This window comes from Macaca fascicularis, chromosome 1, assembly GCF_037993035.2.
Source record: "Macaca fascicularis isolate 582-1 chromosome 1, T2T-MFA8v1.1".
Lineage (NCBI taxonomy): Eukaryota > Metazoa > Chordata > Mammalia > Primates > Cercopithecidae > Macaca > Macaca fascicularis.
In genome coordinates, this window is record NC_088375.1 from 219,028,919 (window position 1) to 219,049,646 (window position 20,728).

General features: G+C 56.8%; 2 protein-coding genes across 23 annotated transcripts in view; one reads left to right on the forward strand and one right to left on the reverse strand.

Annotated features, from left to right (window-relative positions):
- The first annotated feature begins 500 nt into the window (after window positions 1–500).
- Window positions 501–18,583, forward strand: FAM131C (family with sequence similarity 131 member C). 2 transcript variants are annotated; one of them, XM_005544684.5, is made up of 7 exons: window positions 501–746; window positions 12,563–12,678; window positions 13,828–13,863; window positions 14,159–14,252; window positions 16,291–16,473; window positions 16,739–16,849; window positions 17,633–18,583. In XM_005544684.5, exons 1-7 carry the CDS (start codon window positions 725–727, stop codon window positions 17,914–17,916), a joined length of 846 nt encoding a protein of 281 aa, XP_005544741.3. In that variant the 5' UTR covers window positions 501–724; the 3' UTR covers window positions 17,917–18,583. The 2 variants fall into 2 exon arrangements, with proteins under 2 accessions (XP_005544741.3, XP_045235851.2); XM_045379916.3 differs by lacking the exon at window positions 12,563–12,678.
- Window positions 18,584–19,044: 461 nt separating this feature from the next.
- The window catches only part of CLCNKB (chloride voltage-gated channel Kb), a 36,175-nt gene continuing 34,491 nt past the window's right edge, over window positions 19,045–20,728 (reverse strand). For 10 of the 21 annotated variants that reach the window (XR_012425643.1, XR_012425638.1, XR_012425640.1 and 7 more), the window contains 3 exons: window positions 20,579–20,662; window positions 19,826–19,912; window positions 19,045–19,479 (listed from right to left, as the gene is read on the reverse strand). Coding sequence is in view for 15 of the 21 variants with exons in the window: in XM_065529460.2 (XP_065385532.1) it covers window positions 19,432–19,479; window positions 19,826–19,912; window positions 20,579–20,662 (219 nt within the window). In the remaining 6 variants the exon portion in view is untranslated. The remainder of the gene's footprint in view (window positions 19,480–19,825; window positions 19,913–20,578; window positions 20,663–20,728) is intronic. The other 11 variants (XR_012425646.1, XR_012425639.1, XR_012425641.1 and 8 more) reach the window with 3 other exon arrangements.

Sequence of the window (20,728 nt, forward strand, 5' to 3'; positions counted from 1 at the left end):
CTGCCAGGCCGCCAGCGCACTATCTACCCCCACTCTCTCTACCCCACCTCTGGGCATATATTATTTTGCGTATGTTAATTTCAATCGCTCTGAATGAGGCGTTGACAGTCAAAAGTCGCTGAACTCACAGTTTAGGGCTCTCAGGCAAGGCCTCTAACTTCTATGAGGCTCACTTTCATCCTCTGCAAAATGGGCCCAACGGAACTGTTGTTCTTGTGCACACCCCTCCTCGCCCCCAAGCCCTCGTGCCCAGTCGTCGCTGTTGTGGTTAAATTCATGTTGTTTACTTTGTGCCCCAAATGCCAGGAGTCTCCCCGCCCCCTCCTTCCCCTTCCCTGACCTTCAGCCCGGGCAATCCCTGGAGGTGCGGGAGGCCCGAAGGGACAGAAGTGGCCCTCCTGCGCGCCGCGGCCACAGGTGCGCCCAGGCCTCCGGGCTGCGCTCCCCCGGGCCCCGCCCGCCGCGCCCCGCGGTGTCGCCCTCCCCTGGCAGCGGCGGGCGCTGCGCGGGAGGCAGCGGCGCGGGAGGCGGCGGCGCGAGGCGAGCCGGGCGCGGCGGCAGCGGGGACGACCGGGGCTGTAGTTGAGGCCAAGCCAAGGGCGCCCGAGCCCCCCGCCCGGCGCGTCCTCTGACTGCGCAGTGCTCAGCTCCGGGCCCGCGGAGACATGAACGCCCCGCGGCCTCACGCACCCCGGGCGCAGCGGCCCGGCCCCGCGGCCCCGTGATGGGCTCCTGCGTGTCGCGAGGTGAGGGGGCTCGGCCGGGGGTGGGGGGATCGGGCGCCGGGGACCGGTACAGTCCCCTCGCCGCTGGGAGACCTGGGGGGTGGGGCTGGTGACCCGCCCTTCACAGCCCGGCCGCACCCCCGAGGACGCGGCGTCCTGAAGGGGACAGGGCTGGGGACGGTGGGGGGCGGGGAGCAGCCCAAAGAGTGCACGTGCAGAGCTCACTGCATCCCCGCCCCGGTTTGCAGCCCCGCAGGTGACACGAAGCAGGGTCCAGTGCCGCGCTCTCATCCCTACAGCCACACACCCCCTGCCGGGTGCCTGGGAGGGGAGGGAGGCTCCGGTTCTTCCTGGCTTCGCGGAGGAACTGCGGGGCACGGGGAGAACTAGCAGACCCTCCCCGTCCCACCCTTCACCAAGACACAGGCCTTGCCAGCTCACCCCCACAGCCCCTTCCCACGTCTTACCGGGTGCCCCCATCTGCAGAGTCCCTGAACGCTGTTGTCAGGAAAGGGTTAATGGTGGGGAACAGGTTATAAAGAAGGTTCCCCTGCCCCCACCCTTATCCCTAATCCTCCTCCCCACCCCCATCCTTGGTCAGGGGACAGAAGGGCCAGAGCACAGCTGATGTTCCCAGTTACCGCCTGGGTCTTTCTCTCTTGTGTCTGACCTGTCACCCTCTGCTCTCCCTGAGGTGGTACCCAGGGAGGTGGAGGGACCTGCCCTTGCCTGGGGGACCAGGGCAGGCCCTGGCCTCTTCTATCGGTGAGTAGGGGACACAGAGTCTTGCACAGAGATTGGGGGATGGGCAGGTTGGTCTTTGGAGCCCCCTACCTCCACCCCCACCCATCACCACCAGCTTTCCAACAGGCCGCTGGGCAACATTTTAGACAAGCGATTGGGCTGAGCTCTTCTCCCACCTTGGTCTGTTCACCCCACAGTGGGATCAGGGGGGTGTGGCTGGGAGTGGGGGTGGCTTTGGCCTTGGTTCAGGCTCTGCAGGCTGAGGCCAAACCCACTGACCACCACCACACCCATCAACCCTAGTAGCTTACCCAGAATAGAGGGGACCTTGTCCTGGGGGTATTGAGCAGGGAGCATAACGCCCTTCCCCTCAGGAGTTCCTGTGGGCATTCAGGTAAGTGGCTCAGGATGTCTCTGGGAGGAATCGCGGCTGGGGAAGGGGAAGGTACAGGGTTAGGCTGTGTGAGGTTCCTTTACTTATCTATGCATTAAGCTGATATTAACATGATAGCTGCCATGTGCCAGGCACCGTGTGCATGCTGGGCATCCAGCAGCAAGGAACCCAGCACAGCACCTAGTCCATGAGGCCTGCAGCCTAGCAGGAGGGGAAGGGAGTTTGAAGAGTGAGGAGTGCTAAGGATTCTTTAGGAGCACCAGGCTCCAGAAACCCCAAAGGTTCTAGGCAGTCTCTGGCTCCAGGTGGAGGGGATCTGAGTGTTTCCTCAGTGGCCAGGTCCCTTCCCCTTCATTTGGCCACCCCATGCCAGGCACCTTGGGATCCCAGCCCCAGTGGACTGGCCTTTGAGCTGAGGACCCACTGAGCACGGGACAGAGGCTGAAGAGGAAGAGACGCCTGCTAAGGTCACCCTGAGAGGCTGGGGCCCAGGTCCTCTGACCCCACACCTGGGGGTCCCTCCACTGCCCCCTCTGCCAGGGCTCTTTGGGGCCACAGCAGCCAAGATGCGCTCCCTCCACCCTTCCTTCTGCAGCCTGGGCTTCCCCAGTGCCCCCCAGATCTAGTTGTATAGTCCAGCCTTGTCCCCCTCCTGAGAAGATGGGGCCCTTGACAGTCTCAACATGCACCCAAAAAGTTGGATTGAGGTGAAAATAGTATGGGGAGCCACGTGGGCAGGGGACGGCCAGGGTCCCAGAGACTCTGGGTGGCTGCATCACTGACCCACCCAGCTCTCTCCTCCTCACTGATGCTCTCCGAGCGCATACTAGTCTGAAAGTTTTAGGCAGATAAAGCTAGTTTGGGTTATATATGAACACAGTCCCCGTCTTACGAGTGGGAAAACAGAGGCAGAGGGCAGTGGAGAGACTTGTCCAGGGCCACACAGCTAGGAAAGGATAAGCCAAGATTTAAACCACAGCATGCTGACTCCACAGGCTGGGGCCTCAGTCTCTGCACTCACAGCCAGCCCTCGGCCCTGGTGCCTGCACCTGTTTACTCTCCTGGAGCTGCAGGCTCCTGTGGGCTCCTGTGCCCCCACCTGGCCCCTGCACCGGCAATCGATTGCTAATCGCAGCCTCTGAGTGCTGAGTGCCTCCTAGGCCAGGTAGGCACTGCTGCAGAAGGAAGGGTGAAGGGAGTGCGTCCACCCTTGGCCAAGGCCAAGGATTGCAGGCCTCAGGCTGATGCCCATACTGAGCCCAGAGCTTGCACCCAGCCGGGGCCATCCAGCCAAACCCCAAAACCTAGGTCAGGCCACACCTGGGAAAATCACCCCATCCCAGCATTGGCAGCAGTTAGCATCTGCATACTTGGTAGAGAGGCTAGGAGTGCAGTATAGGAAGCAGGGCTCCACCATTTACTAGCTCTGTGACCTCAGCAAGTGACTTGACCTTGTGTGTGTATCTCAGTGTTCCCATCTCTAAAATGGGAATTATAATATTATTGATGTCATAGGGTTGCTGGGCGGACTAAATGGCTTAATTCATGTAAGGCATTCAGACCAGTACCCAACACATAGTAAGCACTCGTACATATTAGCTATCGCTCTCATTTTTACTTTTAATGTTAATATTGTATATATTATAATAGAGATAGGCTCTCACTATGTTGCCCAGGCTTATCTCAAACTCCTGGCCTCAAGCCATCCTCCTACCTCAGCCTCCTAAAGTGCTGGGATTACAGGTGTGAGCCACTGCGCCCGGCCTTTAATTTTTATTACCTGTCTGTGCAGACAGCTAATACAGGCCTTCATGGCTGAAAGGGGAAACCTACGGAGGTTTTTAGCCGCATCCTGCCTCATGGGAAAGGCAGTGGGTGGCAGGCACTCGAGGTGCTGAGGACATTGAGAAAGTGATTGGGACCAGATTAAGGGAACAAATGCTGTTTCCAGGAGCTATTTTGTGTTCATTATCTATTTTTAAGCTACCGTTTGTTGAGCGCTTATCCTGAGCCGGGCTGGGCCTTTGCTCTCCTGACCTAGTTAGTTCTCATTCAACCCTGTGACAAAGGACACGGGGCTCAGAGAACGGGAGGGTCTTCCCTCAGGTCACATGGCCAGGGCATGGAGAGGCAGGACTTGAATCCAGGTCAGTGCGACCCCAGAGCCTGAGTGTGGAAACCCTGTCCTTTGCTTTCTTATGTCCCTATAGAGAGGTGCTGTGGCTCACGCTTATAATCTAAACACTGGGAGGCTGAGGTGGGAGGATCACTTGAGCCCACGACATAGTGAAACCTCATCTCTACAAAAAAACTTTTAAAAAAAAATTAGGTGTGTTGGTGTGCGCTGGTAGTCCCAACTATTCGGGAGGCTGGGGCAGGAGGATAGCTTGAACACGGGAGGTCGAAGCTGCAGTGAGCAATATAGTGAGACCTCATCTCTACAAAAAAACTTTTAAAAAATTATCTAGGTGTGTTGGTGTGCGCTGGTAGTCCCAGCTATTTGAGAGGCTGAGGCAGGAGGATGGCTTGAACCCTGGAGGTTGAAGCTGCAGTGAGCTGTGATTGCTCCACTGCACTCTAGCCTGGGCAACAAAGATCCTGTCTCAAAAACAAAAAGAGGTGCTCAGTATACGGCCAGTGCTTAGAAAAACAACCTCTTGGAAAACTTGAATGGCCCCTATTTGCTTGGGGCTCTGCAACCAGTGGCAGTCTGTATGGAACAGAGAGGAATATTTGCCCTGCTTCTCTCCAGTTCCAGGGGCTCAGTACCCACTCCATGCCCTTGGTGCCATAACCACTCTGCCTGCCCACTCATGCCCCAGCCCTCTCCTCCAGGCCAAGTGATCAGCCTCCTGGCCCCACGTTGGGGGTCTCCAATGCACTGGGGGCTGGTGGGGTCAGGGGTGAGAGTAGAAACGAGAGACCGAGAATTTTCTTCTGGAAAATCAGACATCTGGTCATGTCTGGGTGAAGGCACAAGCTCTAAGGGGACCCACCAGAGCCACCCATAGTTTCCAAGCAGTCCTATACCAGGGACTGAGGAAAGGGTAGGTGGGACCTTGCCCTTCAGGAGCTCACAGTCTGATGAGAGAGGTACAGCTTTGTCCGTGGAGTAGCCTAATGGGGGAGGCAGGATGCATGAACCCTTGGAAGGATGACCCGAGGACCCTGTCTGGAGATCAGCCCTGTTTAGTGGTTGGGGCACAGGCTTTGGAGTTCCACACGGGCCAAAGTGTGACCCTCATCTCTGCTGCTTATTAGCGGGTGATCTCGCGTAAGTGATTTATCCTCTCTGAGCCTCCGTTTCCTTATCTGTAAAATGGGCATAATACCTACTTTGCAGGATTGTTGTGTGGGTTAAATGAGAGATCATGGGTGAATAGGCCTAGGACAGTACCTGACACGGTACTGTCGCACCTGCTCAGTAAACAGTAGCGGCAAATCACTGCAGGCCAGACTTTGGCCATTAGGGCCACAGGTGAGGGAGTCACCTAATCCAGCAGACGCCAATCTGGGCAGGTTGCTTGGGAGAGGTGAGGCTAGAGCAAGATGTTCCCAGAGACCAGGTCACAGGATGGGAGGGAGCCTGGGGAAGGAAGTAGGGAGGAGCTGGAGTGTGTGGAAGTTCCGGGGAGGAGCCCATTTTCTCTCTCCATCCTTGCACAGGGAGGGAAAGGGACCCCCTTGGAGAGCTCTGAGCTGAGCCAACGCATGGATGAGCTACTGTCACGGCTCAGGTGACCCGTAAACAAACATCCTAGGGAGGGAGGGGATACTCAGTCCACTCAAGGCCTGGCCTCTGCCAAGCTCTGTGGCCTGCTCCCCTGGCAGTGATTCAACAGGCAGAGAGGCCAAGGACTCACCCTCAAGGGCTTCCCTCTGCAGAGCCTCCAGGGCCAGCTCCAGCCCTGGGGACAGGACCAGAGGAGTGGCTGACTAAGATGTGTCCCTTGTCCAGAGAGAGACACTGAGGGGAGAGGGCTGGAGCAGCTGCTGCCTACAGACTGCTTGCTGTGGTAGGTGCTTCGTCCTTGCTGCAGCCCTTTCCGGGCTGGTATTATTTCACAGATGAGAATCCAAGGCTCACAGGGGCTAAGTTGCATGCCCACCCCCTGAGCAGAAAGTGAGAAGTTGGGACTTAAACCCAGCTCAGGGACTGTAAGAGGAATGCCTTGGCCGCTTATGTTCTCTTCAGAGCCAAGGGCAGAGCCCGGCACGTCACAGCTGAGCAGTACATACCCGAGCAATGGTTGGCTGGAGGGGCCGCATCGGCTACAGGTGCCCTGAGAAGCTGAGTGGAGAAGCCTGAGGCTGGCCGGGGAGGAGCATCAGGGGACACTTTGACCCCAGGCTGCTGCTCAGTTCCTGTGTGGTTTCAAGAGGATGTTTACCCTCCCTGGGCTGCTGCAGAGTCAAACGTGGTCCTTCTCTGCCCTCTGGGGTACAGAGCCCTGGGAGACACTCTTGGGGTAGATGGAAACCATGGTGACTAATGGGCTGGGACACAGAGCCCCAAAGAACGGCTTAAAGGAGTTGGAAGACCCTGAAGCAGATGATAGGAGCCTGAGGGTTTGTGCTGCAGACTCACCCAAGGATCAAGTAGAGAAGACGAGTATGGGAACTGCAACAAGAGGGGTTTAGGCTGGACATCAGGAGGAACTGTCTGGGAGGTTAGACTCTAAAGCAGTTTGAAGAGGAGCTGGCATAGGAAGGCAGGAAGCACCCTCAAGATGCAGAGGAGACGCTCTGGTTGAAGACAGAGGGATGGAGGAGAAATCTGGTTGACACCCTCTCCTTGAAGGATCAAGATGGCCCTCTTCAGGTTGCCATGGCAACCAGAAGCCTGTCACTCTTGTGGACAGAGGAGGTGGGGGAGGGAGCAGGTCTGAGAAGGGATCTCTGACCTTGAGGTCAGGAGAGTAGGATGTGGACTGAAAGAAAGGGGGTGTCCTTCTGGGAGAGGGAGCCACAGGAGCAGGTGCTAGCGGTCCCCTCGGGCTGCCTCCCAGCCCCCACGCCACATGACACTCTGTGTTTTTCCAGTTGCCAGTGGTGACATGGCCACCAGTCCCAGCTGGGCGAAGAATAGCCTGTGATTTCACCCTGGGCTGGTTCATTACCTGACGTCCCCATGGCAACCAGCCTGTGACATCATGGGGCCAAAGTCCTCAGGGGGAGCAGGCAGCTTTGGCGGAGACACCCGAACCCCAACTGAGGTGGGGAGCCAGGCGGACTGGGGAGGGGGTGGGAGCCAGGAGTCCTCCAAGCCCACAACCATCTCAAGGAATGACCTTGTTCAAGTCATGCCTCTGCCAGGCTTTGGCAGCACCATCAGCCTCCTCCGTGCCCGGCTCCCCTCCCCATCAACCTTGCTCCCTGGTCTGTGGCTGGAGAGTTGTAAAAAAGCTTCAGGGGGTGGCCAGGGGTCCTAGAAATACCCTAACGCCTCTCAAGTTCCCAGGGTCAGCCTATGGCCAGTACCACCTGTCTGTACCTTGGCGGGCCCTGGCTTGTCCAAGACGTGCAGAATTTCCGGAACCTCAAGATTGGCAACTTGCAAACTTTTTTGACTGGACCCATAGGAATAATATATTTTGCATCATGACCCAGAAAATTTTTACTGTGTGTGTGTGTTGTGCACACACATCTGCACAGACTTGTGTCTGCATAAACAGAAGCTTCATAAAGTAATACTTAATGTGACTTGCAGTGGGCTCTGATATTTTCCATTCTATTCCATTAAAATAAGGCCTAATCAATAAATGGCTGCATGACCCACTGAAAGATGCACCCCTAGTTTGAACATTGCCTTTGAAGGGCCTGGACAACATGGCCTTTGTAGAAATGGAGGCCCTGGAGCCCAGAGAAGGGCAGGACTAGCTCAGAGTCACACAGCAGGGACTCAGGAAAAAGAACAAGATGAGCTGAGTGCTATGGTGTGCAGGCACATGGCTCAGCCCACATGACCCCATGTGGTGGGATCTCCTCCTTAGGCCTCTCACCTCCTTAGGCCTGCCTGGGTCATGGATGGAGTGCTCAGTAAGATCTTTCCTTGGCTCCAGTCTCTGCCTCCAGCTTCTCTGACTAGCTCACCTGCTTACCTTTGGGTAGATCCCAGAAACCTATGGTCTCTTCTGCAAACTAAATCTAATCCAGTTGGGATGAAAACTTTAATCTCGGCCAGGCACGGTGGCTCAAGCCTGTAATCCCAGCACTTTGGGAGGCCGAGATGGGCGGATCACGAGGTCAGGAGATCGAGAGACGATCCCGGCTAACACGGTGAAACCCCGTCTCTACTAAAAAATACAAAAAAAATAGCCGGGTGAGGTGGCGGGCGCCTGTAGTCCCAGCTACTTGGGAGGCTGAGGCAGGAGAATGGCGTAAACCCGGGAGGCGGAGCTTGCAGTGAGCTGAGATCCGGCCACTGCACTCCAGCCTGGGCGACAGAGCGAGACTCCGTCTCAAAAAAAAAAAAAAAAAAAAAAGAAAACTTTAATCTCAGGCTGGGCGCCACCAGTGGCTCACACCTGTAATCCCAGCACTTTGGGAGGCCGAGGTGGGCGGATCACTTGAGGTCAGGAGTTCGAGACCAGCCTGGCCAACATGGTGAAACCCTGTCTCTACTAAAAATACAAAAATGAGCTGGGTGTGGTGGTGAGTGCCTGTAATCCCAGCTACTCGGGAGGCTGAGGCAGGAGAATCGCTTGAACCTGGGAGACAGAAGTTAGAGTGAGCCGAGATCGCGCCACTGCACTCCAGCCTGGGTGACAGAGCGAGATTCTGTCAAAAAAAAAAGAAAGAAAGAAAGAAAAAAAAAAGAAGAAAGAAGGAAAGAAAGAAAGAAAGAAGAAGGAGAGGAAGGAAGGAAGGAAGGAAGGAAGGAAGGAAGGAAGGAAGGAAGGAAGGAAGGAAGGAAGGAAGGAAGGAAAGAAAGAAAAAAGAAAGGAAGGAAGGAAGGAAGGAAAGAAGGAAGGGAAAAGAAAATAAAAGGAATCCTTAATCTCACCTCCAACTGAATGCCCACCTTCCCCTGCCAGCTAGGGCTGGTGACCTGCGGGCCACAATGGGATCTCTACCCTGCTGACCTCTATCCCCTCTTGGCATTCCTTTTTCCTCTGGCATGCTGGGGTGTGGCATGAGGGATTTCAGAGAAAGGGTCAAGACATGGTTATTTTATCAGGGACTTTAGGGTCTTCCTTGACCAACACCGGCTCACTGTTGAGACGTCTGTGTGGCAGGCACCCAAATATTCATGCCTTCATTCTTACCCAAATATGCAATGAGTGCCTATGTGTGCCAGGCCCTATGGCAGGTGCTGAGGCGGCTGTGGTGAAGGAAACAGACAAGGGCCCAGCCCTTGCAGAGCTCATATCCTAGTGAGAGTCAATGAATGAGATGGACACTCGTGATGAGGAGGGAGATGGGAGCTATGTCCCAAACAGGATGGGGACCAAGAAAGGGTTGGCTGTAAATCAGACCACTGGGGGAGGCCTCACTGAGGTCCCAGCATTGGAACAGAGAGCTGCGTGGAGTGAGGGAGTGAACCCCTGGGTGTCTAGGAGGAGGGAGCTCCGGGCGTGGGGAGGAGATGGCCAGTACAGAGGCCCTGAGGCAGGTGTGGCTGGGCAGCTCTAAGGACGCCCCAGGAGAGGGATCAGGGTGGCTGGAGGGGAGTGAGAGGGGACAGTGGTGGGGGTGAGGTGGAATGGGGGCCTGGATCTCCCAGCTTAGCGTGTGTGAGTTCTCTGGGGAGCCATCTGGGTGTGGGGGGGTGGGGGCTGCTGACTATAGAGCCCCTGTCATGGAAGGCCTGACCTGGCTTGACCTCTTCCACTCCCTGCCCAACTTCCCTCTCCTCCTAAAGTGCTCCCCCTGCAGCATGGGGGCTGTGGTCCCCTCACCCTGCAACCAGCTCTCTTAGCGGTCCCAGTGAGGGCCAGCCAGGACTCCTTCCTAGTTGCCTGCTTTGCTTTGAACATCTCACGATCCTTGCCATAGCACAGGCTGGAGGGCTGGCTGCTTCCCGGCCCACACTGCCCCAACCTACCCCGCCTGCTGTCTCTCACTGATTATAGAGACATTTAACTGGGGCCACGTCTGCCTCTGCAGGCATCCCACATTTCTGCACGTGATCCTCTGGGAACCTCCTGTTAGCATGTGGGGAGATGTGGTTGGTTGGAGTCAGAAGGATGGTTGATGGCTGGGGTTGCAGAGCCCGTTTCGGCCACATTAGAGATGGGGTCATCTCCCTCCCCACTGGCGACAGTAGCTTGCTTGGAAACACAGGGGCTTCAAGGCTTCCGTGTTCTCAGTTTTGGATCCCACTAGACAATTCCTGAAGAACAAGAACAGTCTCGCTCAATGGCCCACTCTACAGATGAGGAAATGGGTGAGGGGAAGGCACTTGCTCAGGTCTCGTAGGTGGTAAGGGTGGAGCTGGGATTTGGACAGGACAGTCTGGCTCTAGGCCCTGACCTGGAGAGCTTTGGAGCAGCTCCTCAGAAGCTGTCCCTGAAATGAGGATTTGGGTACAACTGATATGAGGTGAACCTTCCAGAGGAAGCCAGTAGGGAACGGAGCGAGAGGAGGATAGAGGAGGCCAACCAGGCAGTGGGGTGGTCTCAGGCCTGGCCTCAGCCTCATCCTGCAGGGTACTCTGGAGGGTAAGTGAAGGGGAATTTTCTGATCCCAGACAAAGGAGTCCTGCACCTGGCAGTCATTGGCGTGGGGCTGCTCCAGGTGGGGCCAACAGAAATTTACCTAGGGCAGCCCCTGTAGAAAGAGCCACAGGTGGTGCCTCTTAGAAGCCATGCAGGGCATGGGGGCAAAAACAGGAAAAAGGAATCCAGGGGAATTGGGGGCAGCACCCACAGGGTCCCCTAACCCCAGTGATACAATCTGGCCTAGAGCATAAAGTCCCTCCGCTGGCGGGCAGCAAGTGAGCGCAGGGACCATTGTCTTCTAGGGAGGGAGGATGCCTGCAGCAGGGGAGCCCTGGGAGAAGGGAGCGGGGAGACCTGGGATAGACCTAGGAGAGGGCTAATAGGATTTGCCGGTTTACTGGGTGGTCCCTGGGAGAATGGGGGAAGGCAGGACCCTGAGAAACTCCTAGGGTTGTAGTTGGTGCAGTGGGGGACCCGGGGAAGGTAGACCTGGATTTGGGAGTCCTCTTTTGCCCAGGTGTGCTTGAGGTGCCCCTTGGGCATCCATGTAGAGAGCTGGAAACTCAGTTGGGAGCTCAAGTGAGGAGTCAGGGCTGGAGGTGTGCATATGGGCAGTGGGCAGCGGAAACACGAAGGTGAGGCCTCCTGGGTCTGAGAGAGGGTGGTGAAGGGCCAGGACGGAAGTGTGGTGCCAGCCAATGGGCAGGGGTGAGCCAGGGAGGAGTCACAGAGGGGACCCAGGACAGCAGCCAGAGAGGCCAGAGGCCAGGATAAGAGCGAGGCTCAAGAGGGCAGGCAGGCAGCACAGCTCTAGCTCCAAGAAGAGGCTGGAGCGGCCCCCACTGTAGTTGGCCCCATGGAGGTTCCTGGCAGCTTGGCAAGGGCTGCCTCATGAAAGCCTGCTTGGAATGGGTGGAGGAGAACTGGAGGACAAGGAAGTAGAGGTGGGACACAGCTCTCTGCACATCGCGAGAAGGGAGCAAAGGAACGGCTAAGTCGCTGGAGGGAAACAGTGGTCACAAGCTTCTCAAAAGACAGGAGATGCTGGGATGCTGATGGCCCCACCCAGTGGTAAGGGGACAGAGGAGTGAGAATGCAGGAGAAGGTCCAGAGCCCAAGAAGCATGGCAGCATATGCAGTGCTGGCTGAATGCTTCAAGGCGGACGGAGTGGAGAGAGCAGTAACTCCACAGGAGGGAGAGCAGAGCCCCTGAGGGGAGGGCAGGGGCAGGACCCAGCCCTGGGTGGATGGGCCAGAAGGTCCTGGGTGCAGCAGGAACAGCTCTTCCTTTGTTGCAGGAGGGAAAGGCGACGATGTGGGCAAAGGTGCAGGCGGGCTCTGGTGATTTGGGTGGAAAGATCCAGGTGACACCTTTCCAAGGATCCTGGACCCAGTGAGGGAGGGGCAGAAGCCCCCAGCAGTGTGTGGGGTAGGGGAGGGAGTGTGTTTCATGTCTGAGAAGGAAGGTTGGGGTGAAGTTGTCAGCCTGGCAGGAAACAAAGGCAGCAGGAAATGGAGAAACAGGGAAGGATCCGGGCAGCATCCCACAGGAGGCTGGGGCTACAATCTAGCACGTAGCAGTCACTCTCTCCAGCAACATTTAGCTCCTCAGATCCAGGCACAGGGCGAGAGGGTCAGACTTAAACCCAGGTGAGAGGTAAGGGCGTCTGCGAGAGAGAGCTCAGAGGCCGTGTCTGAGGGTCAGCTGGGCCAGGAGCAAAAGAGGAGCTAGTCGGGAAATACCAGGGCAAATGGATTAAACGTCTCCAAGAGGCCAAAAACATGCTGGAGTGTGGGTGCTAGAAATTGTGAAAAGGGGGTAAAAAGAAGATGAGGCCAGTGATTCCCGCTGAGGGGCACAGGCAGGAGGGCATCTGGCTGGACCCCTCCCCTGCTGTGGACTTGAGTCGGCTTCCTCTACAATGATGCTGGATAAAAATAAGGCCACACCCATCTTATGGGGGGGCCTTGAACACGCCTTGTAAGCAAGAGAGAGCTGGGCTTTGCTGAGTTCCTCCTCTTGCTCTTATTTCCAGACCTGTTCACAAGTGCCCACAAGGACTGCCCCATGCCCCAGGGCACGGACCCCTTGAACCCAGACCTGCCCTCGGGCCGCACTCCCACCATGGCTGTAGACCCTGTCACTGGCAAGGTAACTGGTTGCTCCTCATCCCTGTGCTGCCTGTGCCCCAGTTCCCGGCCTGTCCCTTACAGCTCCCCGCAGGGAGCAGAATCCATTCCAGTCTCCTTCCTTCCCTGCCAAACCCTCTTCTCCCTGTGGGACCAGGGGCCCTAAGGCCTGATATTCAGCAGCATGAGAGGCTGGACTGGGCTGAGCATCCAGGGGCTGGACCAGGCTTGTTTAGAAGACCGTCCATCCTGAAGGTCTTCCTGCACAAATTAACGCTGCCTTGCAGACAACACATTCTGCTACCAGCCCACTATTCCTGAGCAGCCTCACGAATGTTATATATGTTATGTAATATATATAATTATCTATTATAATTTAAAAAATCTATTATATTATATATAAGTATATATAAAATATAATATATAATATATAAGTATATATAAAATACAAATATATAATATATAAGTATATATAAAATATAAATATAATATATAATATATAATATATAAGTATATATAAAATATAAATATAAAAAATATATAATATATAAATATGTTATATATTATATATAAATTGTATATTATAATTTTTGTATACTATATTATATATAATTTATATGAATATAATTTATATATAATATATATTAAAATTTTACATATGTTTCTCAGTCCAGATTGATTTAGAAGATGTCACTAAGGATCACAAAGGACCCCAAATTCTGGTGCATAATTTCCACCCTTGCCTTAGGGTCTGTGGCATGAACCCACCAGTTGATGTAATTACCATCCCCCCACCAGCACACCCCTCCTGCTAAGCACCGCACTCAGCTCTCAGCTTCCATTATGTTATTTAGGCCTCACCACAACTCGTGAGGTGAATGACATTGCCACCATTTTGCAGAGGAAGAGACATGTTTGGCAAAGTCAGAGCCCACACCCAAGCCCGCTCTATAAGCTGCACCCGCTGCCTCTCCTCCCAGCACCACTGTTGCCCCCCCTTCTTACTCTGCATGCCGGGGGACACCAGAGCATGACCCATGAGAGGACAGACCCCGACCTCACGGAGCACCAGAAGGCTGACCCCCATCCCCGCCCAGGGCCGAAGGACTCGGGCCATCTGCCAGGACAGCGTGCCAGGCCCTACCTGATCCTCTCTCTCCTCTTGTTTTAGGACAAACAGATGGATTTCTGTTGGGATCCTTGGCAGGTCAGTGCACTGTGTGTCCCCTAGTCTAGCCAGCCCCAGCTGACATCCCCATCCCTCTATCCTTTGTGCCCAGCCCAGGCACACAGTCCTGCTGGCCCTGGGGGAGAGGAGTCTGATGAAACAGTGGGTGGGGGTGGTCCTGTGGGAGTTGGTAGGATCTCCCTGACTTGAGCTGCCCTGTCCCTGCCCACTGGCCAGAGGACCTGGTGGTCTGGGAGACGTGATGGGTGGGACTGGAGGGACGTCGGCCAGCAGCCTGGCCCACCCTGCTCACTCCTCCTGCCCCTTCCTCCAGAGGTGCTTCCAGACCACCAACGGCTACCTGTCTGACTCCAGGTCCTGCCCCAGCAACTACAATGTGGCAGCCCTGGCCACCTCGTCCCTTGTGGGTAGGTTCTGGCTGCAACTCTCCTGCCCTTGGAGAATGCACAGTCCCACTGTAGACCCTGGCTGTGGGAAGGGCACAGCTGAATTGCAGGTGGGAGGACGGCAGCCCTGTTGGATTCTCCATTTTCTAAATGCCAGAGTCCATGCTGGGTTATGCGGGTCATGGGGTGACCAGTGGCTCAGGGTTCTGTTTCCACGAATTAAACTGCTGGGTTCTCAAGAAGCTCTGCGGGGGTGGGGCAGAGTTTTTCAGATGTCTGTCTGGCATGGTCTCCCTGCCTCCCTGCCAGTCACATCACCTTAGTTCAGGTTCCCTGGAAGCAGAGGCTGACATGGCCTGACTGTGCAGGTGATTCCCTGGAAACTGGCCCTCAAGAGAAGCGAGCAGGCAGCGGGGGAGGCAGAGGGGGCTAGGGAAGGGGCTCAGCGGGAGTCTAGCCCTGCCCACCTGGTCCCACTAGGAGCGTGGGAGCATGAATAGTACCCCAGAATTGATGGGGCTGGACTTTATATTCCCCCATTGCTGCCTCACTGGCTGCCCCTGGGGAGGACTCTGCAGCCTCCCGGCATCTCCAGGTGAGGAGGCTCCCAGGAGCTCAGAGTGGTTCTCCAGATAAGGGTGTGAGCTGACAGCAGCAGCACCTGAAGCAGCTGGGCGTGGGCTCCCAGGCCAGTAGAGGGGGTTTCGGTGGCCAAACCACAGCATCAGGTGACCCCAGCACTAAATCCCACCCAGCTCCCCTGAGGCCCCTGGGGCCCTCCCTCCCCACATTGGCCTGTACCTTTCCTCCATCTCCAGCACCTTCCTCCACCTCAACTGCCCTTCAAGCGCCACTTGAACCCCCACTTCCTACAAAACATCCTCTCCAATTGCCAACACTCGCCAACTAAGTGGGTGGGAGAGAGAGTCTCCCCTTTCTTCCACACTCCCATCTTTCCTGTTTTCCCCACTCTCTAATTACCTTTGTGGATACTTCCTCCTACTTAAATATTGTCATTCCTCACATCACATCATGGCTTCGGGGACCTGGGTGACTCCCAGATCTGTTCTCAGCCTCGGTTAATGGTGATGCTGACCCATTCCTGGCAGCCCCCTCTCCATTTTGCACATCCAACAGCTCTACTCCTAAAGCCCCCGACCGCTCCTCTCTGTCTGCCCAGCCCTTGTTATGTCTGTTGCTGGGTCCCTGCAGTAACCCCTAATCCTCCAACTGGGGCGCTCTTCCTAAACAGCTGTGCTAACTGCTCACTCTCTTGCTCATTACCCTGCTGGAGCTCCCCACTGCACAGGAACGTCTGAGCCCTCCACCTTATTCTCCCCAACCCTGTTCTGGCCCTGATCAGCTCCCAGCTTCTCCTGTCACCCAGTCCTAGTGTGGACCCCATGTCACCCCAGCTACTCCTGAGCTCACACCAGACTCTTCCATGCCTTCATCCTCTTCTCATCACTGAAAAAGCCTCCAGTCTTGCCTCCATCTGTTCAAACCCTACCCACCTTCAAACTTCAATCCCAGGTCCCCTCTTCCAGGAAGCCTTCCTTGCCTGCTCTACCCACCCAACTCTCACCTCCAGCAGAGCTGGAGGCCACAGAGATGCTCTCTCAGAATGTGTTTAATGGATCATGGAGAAAGCTGGGGGCTCATGAGTGGTCCTCGGGTGGATCTCCTTGGGCAGAAGGGTCTGAACTTAGTCAGAAAGGGAGTGAGGGGTGTGGGCGATCTGGGGAAGAAGCACCCAGTGGGTGGGAATATGGACTAGGAGTAGGATGCTGGGAGGAAATGTGGATGCCAGTGGGTGGGGGCATTGAGGGGAGGGGCCGCAGAGCTCAGAGGGCTCAGGGCAGGAGTGAGGAGGAGGCTTTGGAGGGCGTGAGGAGTTAGATGGGTATAGGCCCCTGGGGAAGTGTGGGGCACTGATGGAGACCGTGGCACACTGAGGGAATGCGGGGTACAGGCCACTGGGTGGGCATGAGGCATAGGGGCCAGGCCCTAGGCTGGGTCTTGTGTCAGAACAGTCACCCAGATGCCCTCCATGCCCCAGGGGTGGTGCAGAGCATCAAGGACCACATCACAAAGCCCACGGCCATGGCCCGAGGCCGCGTGGCCCACCTCATCGAGTGGAAGGGCTGGAGTGCCCAGCGGGCAGGCTGGGAGCTGTCCCCAGCTGAGGACGAGCATTACTGCTGCCTCCCAGATGAGCTGCGTGAGGCCCGCTTTGCGGCAGGTCAGTGAGGAGGGGGACTGGCCAGGGCTCTGTGGGGGTGAAGCTGGGACCTTGGGGGGCCCAGATCACTGCATGGACATTGTCTGGGCAGGAAAAAATAATGGCATAGGGTGGGGGGCTACTAAGTGAGCATTCTTGACCACTGGGGCATGGTTTGGCAGCGCTGAGAGGCGGCCACCCTCCGGCCTGTCCTGGAGCAGCTCCATGGGGCACTGAGGCTGTCCCCACCCATTCCCCTCTGAGCCAGATCTCGCTGTCCCCCCAGGGGTCGCCGAGCAGTTTGCCATCACAGAGGCCACACTGAGCGCTTGGTCCTCGCTGGACGACGAGGAACTGCACCCCGAGAACAGCCCCCAGGGCATCTTCCAGCTCCAAGGTACAGCCCAGGAGGTCCGGGGGCAGGGGTGAGCAGAGCGGAGCTGAGGCTGGATGCCTGCCCACCACCAAATGCAGTGTGGCCTCGGCCAAGCCCCTTCCTTTTCTCAGCCTAAGTTTCTTCATCTGCAAAATGCGGCAGTGATCCTTGCCCTGCCCATTGCCTGGCAGTGCCAGGAGCAAGGAGGAGAGAATGAGCACAGTGGGGGCGGGAATCGAGTGCTTATCGCACTGAGGGCTGTGCACAAGGCATCTCCCGGAATCCTCATAGCAGCCCTAGGGAGGGGGTCCTGTCGTCCCCATTTTACAAATAAGGAAACAGAGGCACTCAGAGGTTCAGAAACTTACTCCAAATGACACAGTTAGAAGCGTCAGAGCCGGATCTGAAACTTAGCACCAGGCACAAGCAACCGCCTTTCTAGAAGCCCAGGTTACTATTGAGGGCTTCAAGGAGCCTTGGCCCTGGGGGAAGCCTGCGCTTAATCCTCCCTGACAGATGGAGAGGGACGGGGAGGGGACAGAGGCCCAGGGGAGCACTGGTTGTCCCAGTTCTCAGAGAGCACAGGCTGGCTCCAAGCCCACTCTTGACTCCTTCGTTTACTGCCTCGAGGAGGAACCTGGGGCTCAGAGGGTTTTGGTGACTTGACCAAGGTTACAACGCTCACCAGTCACACAGCTGGATTTGGAGGCAGGTCTTCTGCCCCTTGCCCTTTCTCACACCCCCGGAGAGGGCAAAGAGCCAGATTCGGGATGCCATTCCCCCGTCACCCTGTTGCTTTTCCAGATCTGGAGAGCATCTACCTTCAGGACAGCCTTCCCAGTGGCCCCTCGCAGGATGACAGCCTTCAGGCCTTCTCCTCGCCCAGCCTCTCCCCTGAGAGCTGTCCCTCACTGGAGGAGCCCCCCAGCACCGCTGGCATCCCACAGCCCCCCAGCCCAGAGCTGCAGCATCAGCGGCGGCGGCCCGGGCACCAAGGACCCGAGGGTGGGACGCACCTACCGGGCTCCCTCCCCTCCATGGACAGCGGTTCCCTCTGGGAGGAGGAGGACGAGGTGTTCTATAACTGAGGCGGGGGCTGTGCTGGTCAGGCACCTGCTCACACCATGACCTCGCCTGGTGGGCAGTCCAGGCACATCTGGATCCCGGGGTCCAGGGCAGGGCATCTCTTGACCCCTCGGGTAGGCACAGGGTAGGTGTGGCAGGGATGAGGCCAGCGCTCATCATGGCCTCTCTGTGCCTCGGCGGACCTGCCCCAGCAGTGGCAGCCATAACCCCCTCCCCCTTCATTACTTCACTCAGGTGGGCACCTTCCCCTGCAGGGTGTCTGCCCTCAGGGAACTCAAGGACTCTCAGAGACACCAGGGCAGCCTGGCCCAGAGGAGCAACAGCCAGGCCCCCAGGAGAACAGCCATGGAGAGAACTGAGACCCACTTAGAGGGGAGTCTGGGAACCCTGCCTGTACCTGGGGCTCAGTCCCTCCCCACTCTCTCTGTCTGTCTGCCCCCCAGCAAAGGTGGGGTGGCCACTTCTGGTAGCTAAGCACCTGCTCCCCGGCTGTCCTCACCAGGACATCTGTCTCTCTGGAGTGTCTGTCTGTCTGTTCCTCCCTCTCTGAACCTGCTTCCTCGGTGTCCCCTGCTCCTCACCCCCAGGAGCCCACTCTCACTCCTTACAGCTCCCTCCCATCTCACTCAAGGTTCTCTGAGGACATTAAAGTGGTCGATTCACTCTCAATGACCTTGGCCTGGTCTCTGCTGGGAAGATGTGACCTTGGGCCCCTGGACGAAGTCCGGAGGGAGTCAGGGAAGGTCCCTACTGCCAACGCTCACATAGCTGGTCAACCTGCTCCCACCTAGCCAGAGAGGGCCCATGGAGGAGGCCCAAGTCTCAGTGGACTCCCCAAGGAGCTACACTTGGGGACCCAGCTTTTTGAACTGTGGCTCAGCCAAGCAGGAGACTAGGGCTTGAGCGACACAGGGTCCTGCTTATCCATGAGGTCAAGCATCATAGACCTGGTGGAGACCCTCTCTCCCTACCATCTCCCTGCCAAGAAGTGGAGCATGAGGACGGGAGCCCAGAGGCCCGAACCTGCAGTGTCCACATGACCACGGGAAACTCACTCTGAGCCAGCACAGGTGAGGAGCTCCAGTCCCAGGCCAGCAACCTTGCAGCTGAGATGAGGGATGGACAGCGGCTCTGGGAACCAGCTTTATTTTTCTCTGGAGCCTCTCATCGGGAACCAGACAACCCCAGAGGGCATCTGCTCCGGCCCTTGGTGACAGCATATCCCAATCCCGTCATCCATTAATTGGATGGCCAGTCACTGAGCACCTGGCAGATACTGGTTTTCCGTCATCTCACACTCAGCTCTGTCCAAGGTGGGATTTGTCTTTCAAGGCAGGAGCCATCGTCACACCCAGGATGAGCCATCTTCTTCTGAGCTAGGTTAGAGTTGTCTGTTATGCCAAGGAATGGAGCTGGGTTGGAGTGGGGGTAAGGGGTGACGGGGGAAGAGAGGCAGGGTCTCAGCCCAACCTCAGTACCAGGGCAGCTGGGGTGCCGTTTCATCTTGCTGGACTGGCTCACTTTGGGGCTGGTGGGTTTGTCAGGTTGGAAATTGCTTTCTTCATCTAGAACAGAGAAAGGGGGAGGGGGCTGGAGGGGGGATGTAGAGGAGGTTGACAGGGCGGCACCAGCATTTTTAGTCCCCTAAGGGTGGTTTCTGGGTGAATAGTAGAGCCCATGTCACCCCATTGCACAGGTGGGATCACAGAGGCAGAGAGGGGCAGGCTGGCCACTGGCCAGGAAACAAGGTAGGGGAGCCAGGCCCAGTGGCCAATCTGGGCCAGGAAGAGGGACTCATCAGTATCCTCTGAATCCCCCCAGGTTTGGAAGGGAGCATGCCGGTGTCCCCCCACCTCCCCAGCCTTCTCAGGCATGGGTCCCCTGCTTTGCTCTGCCCCGGGACCCTGGTACCTCCACCCAGGACACGCAGCCCACAGCTCTGCCCCGCGATGTCACGAAGAGGGACTGAAGGTTCAACAGCTCAAAGAGGTTGTGTGCCTGGATGGGGGATTGTTAGGAAACACTGGAGGGTAGAAGGCGCCCAGCCCACCCTCTGGCCCACTCTGCCACGCCTCTGAGCCGGGAAGAGGGGCCGGGCCTGATGTGTGTGGGAGGCAAGAGATCCAGGCCTGCAATGTCCAGTGTGGCCACTGGGGGATGCCAGAGTCCATGCAAGGGTCTAGGCGAGACCACAGGTGAACAGGACCCAATATCCAGCACCCTCCAGCAGCACAGAGGGGGCAGGGCCATCTCCAGGTTTCCTGTGGGCCTCTGCCCCTTCCCCGCCCATGTGCCAGGCTCTGTCCTGAGTGGCTAAGTCTTTTGTGCAAGATCACACAGGGAGAATGTGGTGGACCTGAAACTGAAGTGCACGTGTGCCCTGGTTCAACTCCACTGTCTTTCCACCCAGATACTTAAACATTTGCCACTCTCCCACTTCCCTCATCTCTCTGCATCATCCCCGCAACCCTGGCAGTGAGGGGCGACAGGGCAGGAGCTGCTTTGCCCAGTCTGCTGATGAGGACACAGGCCCAGGAGGAGAAGGAAGCAGCATAAGGCGGGCGGGGGCACGGATTGGGAGGGGAGGCTGAAGCCTGAGCTCCTCATCAGCTCTTTCCCCACCCAGGGGCCTCATATGTCACACTCCCCAATTCTCCCTGTTACCTCATGCAGGGAAGTCTCCGGGGACAGCTTCAGGGTCACTGGTTCCGTGGGGCAGCCCCCAGCTAAGATGTCCTGGAGACACTGCTGGGAGTGGGGAAGGGTTACAGGGGAAGGGTTACAGGTGCAGGGCCGGCCTCTCCAGGATGCCTC

Coding starts and splice junctions, on each gene's coding strand:
- FAM131C (XM_005544684.5), top strand. CDS start 725: ATGGGCTCCTGCGTGTCGCGAG. Junction 747..12,562: donor GGGCTCCTGCGTGTCGCGAG/GTGAGGGGGCTC, acceptor TCTTATTTCCAG/ACCTGTTCACAAGTGCCCAC. Junction 13,864..14,158: donor TCTGTTGGGATCCTTGGCAG/GTCAGTGCACTG, acceptor CCCTTCCTCCAG/AGGTGCTTCCAGACCACCAA.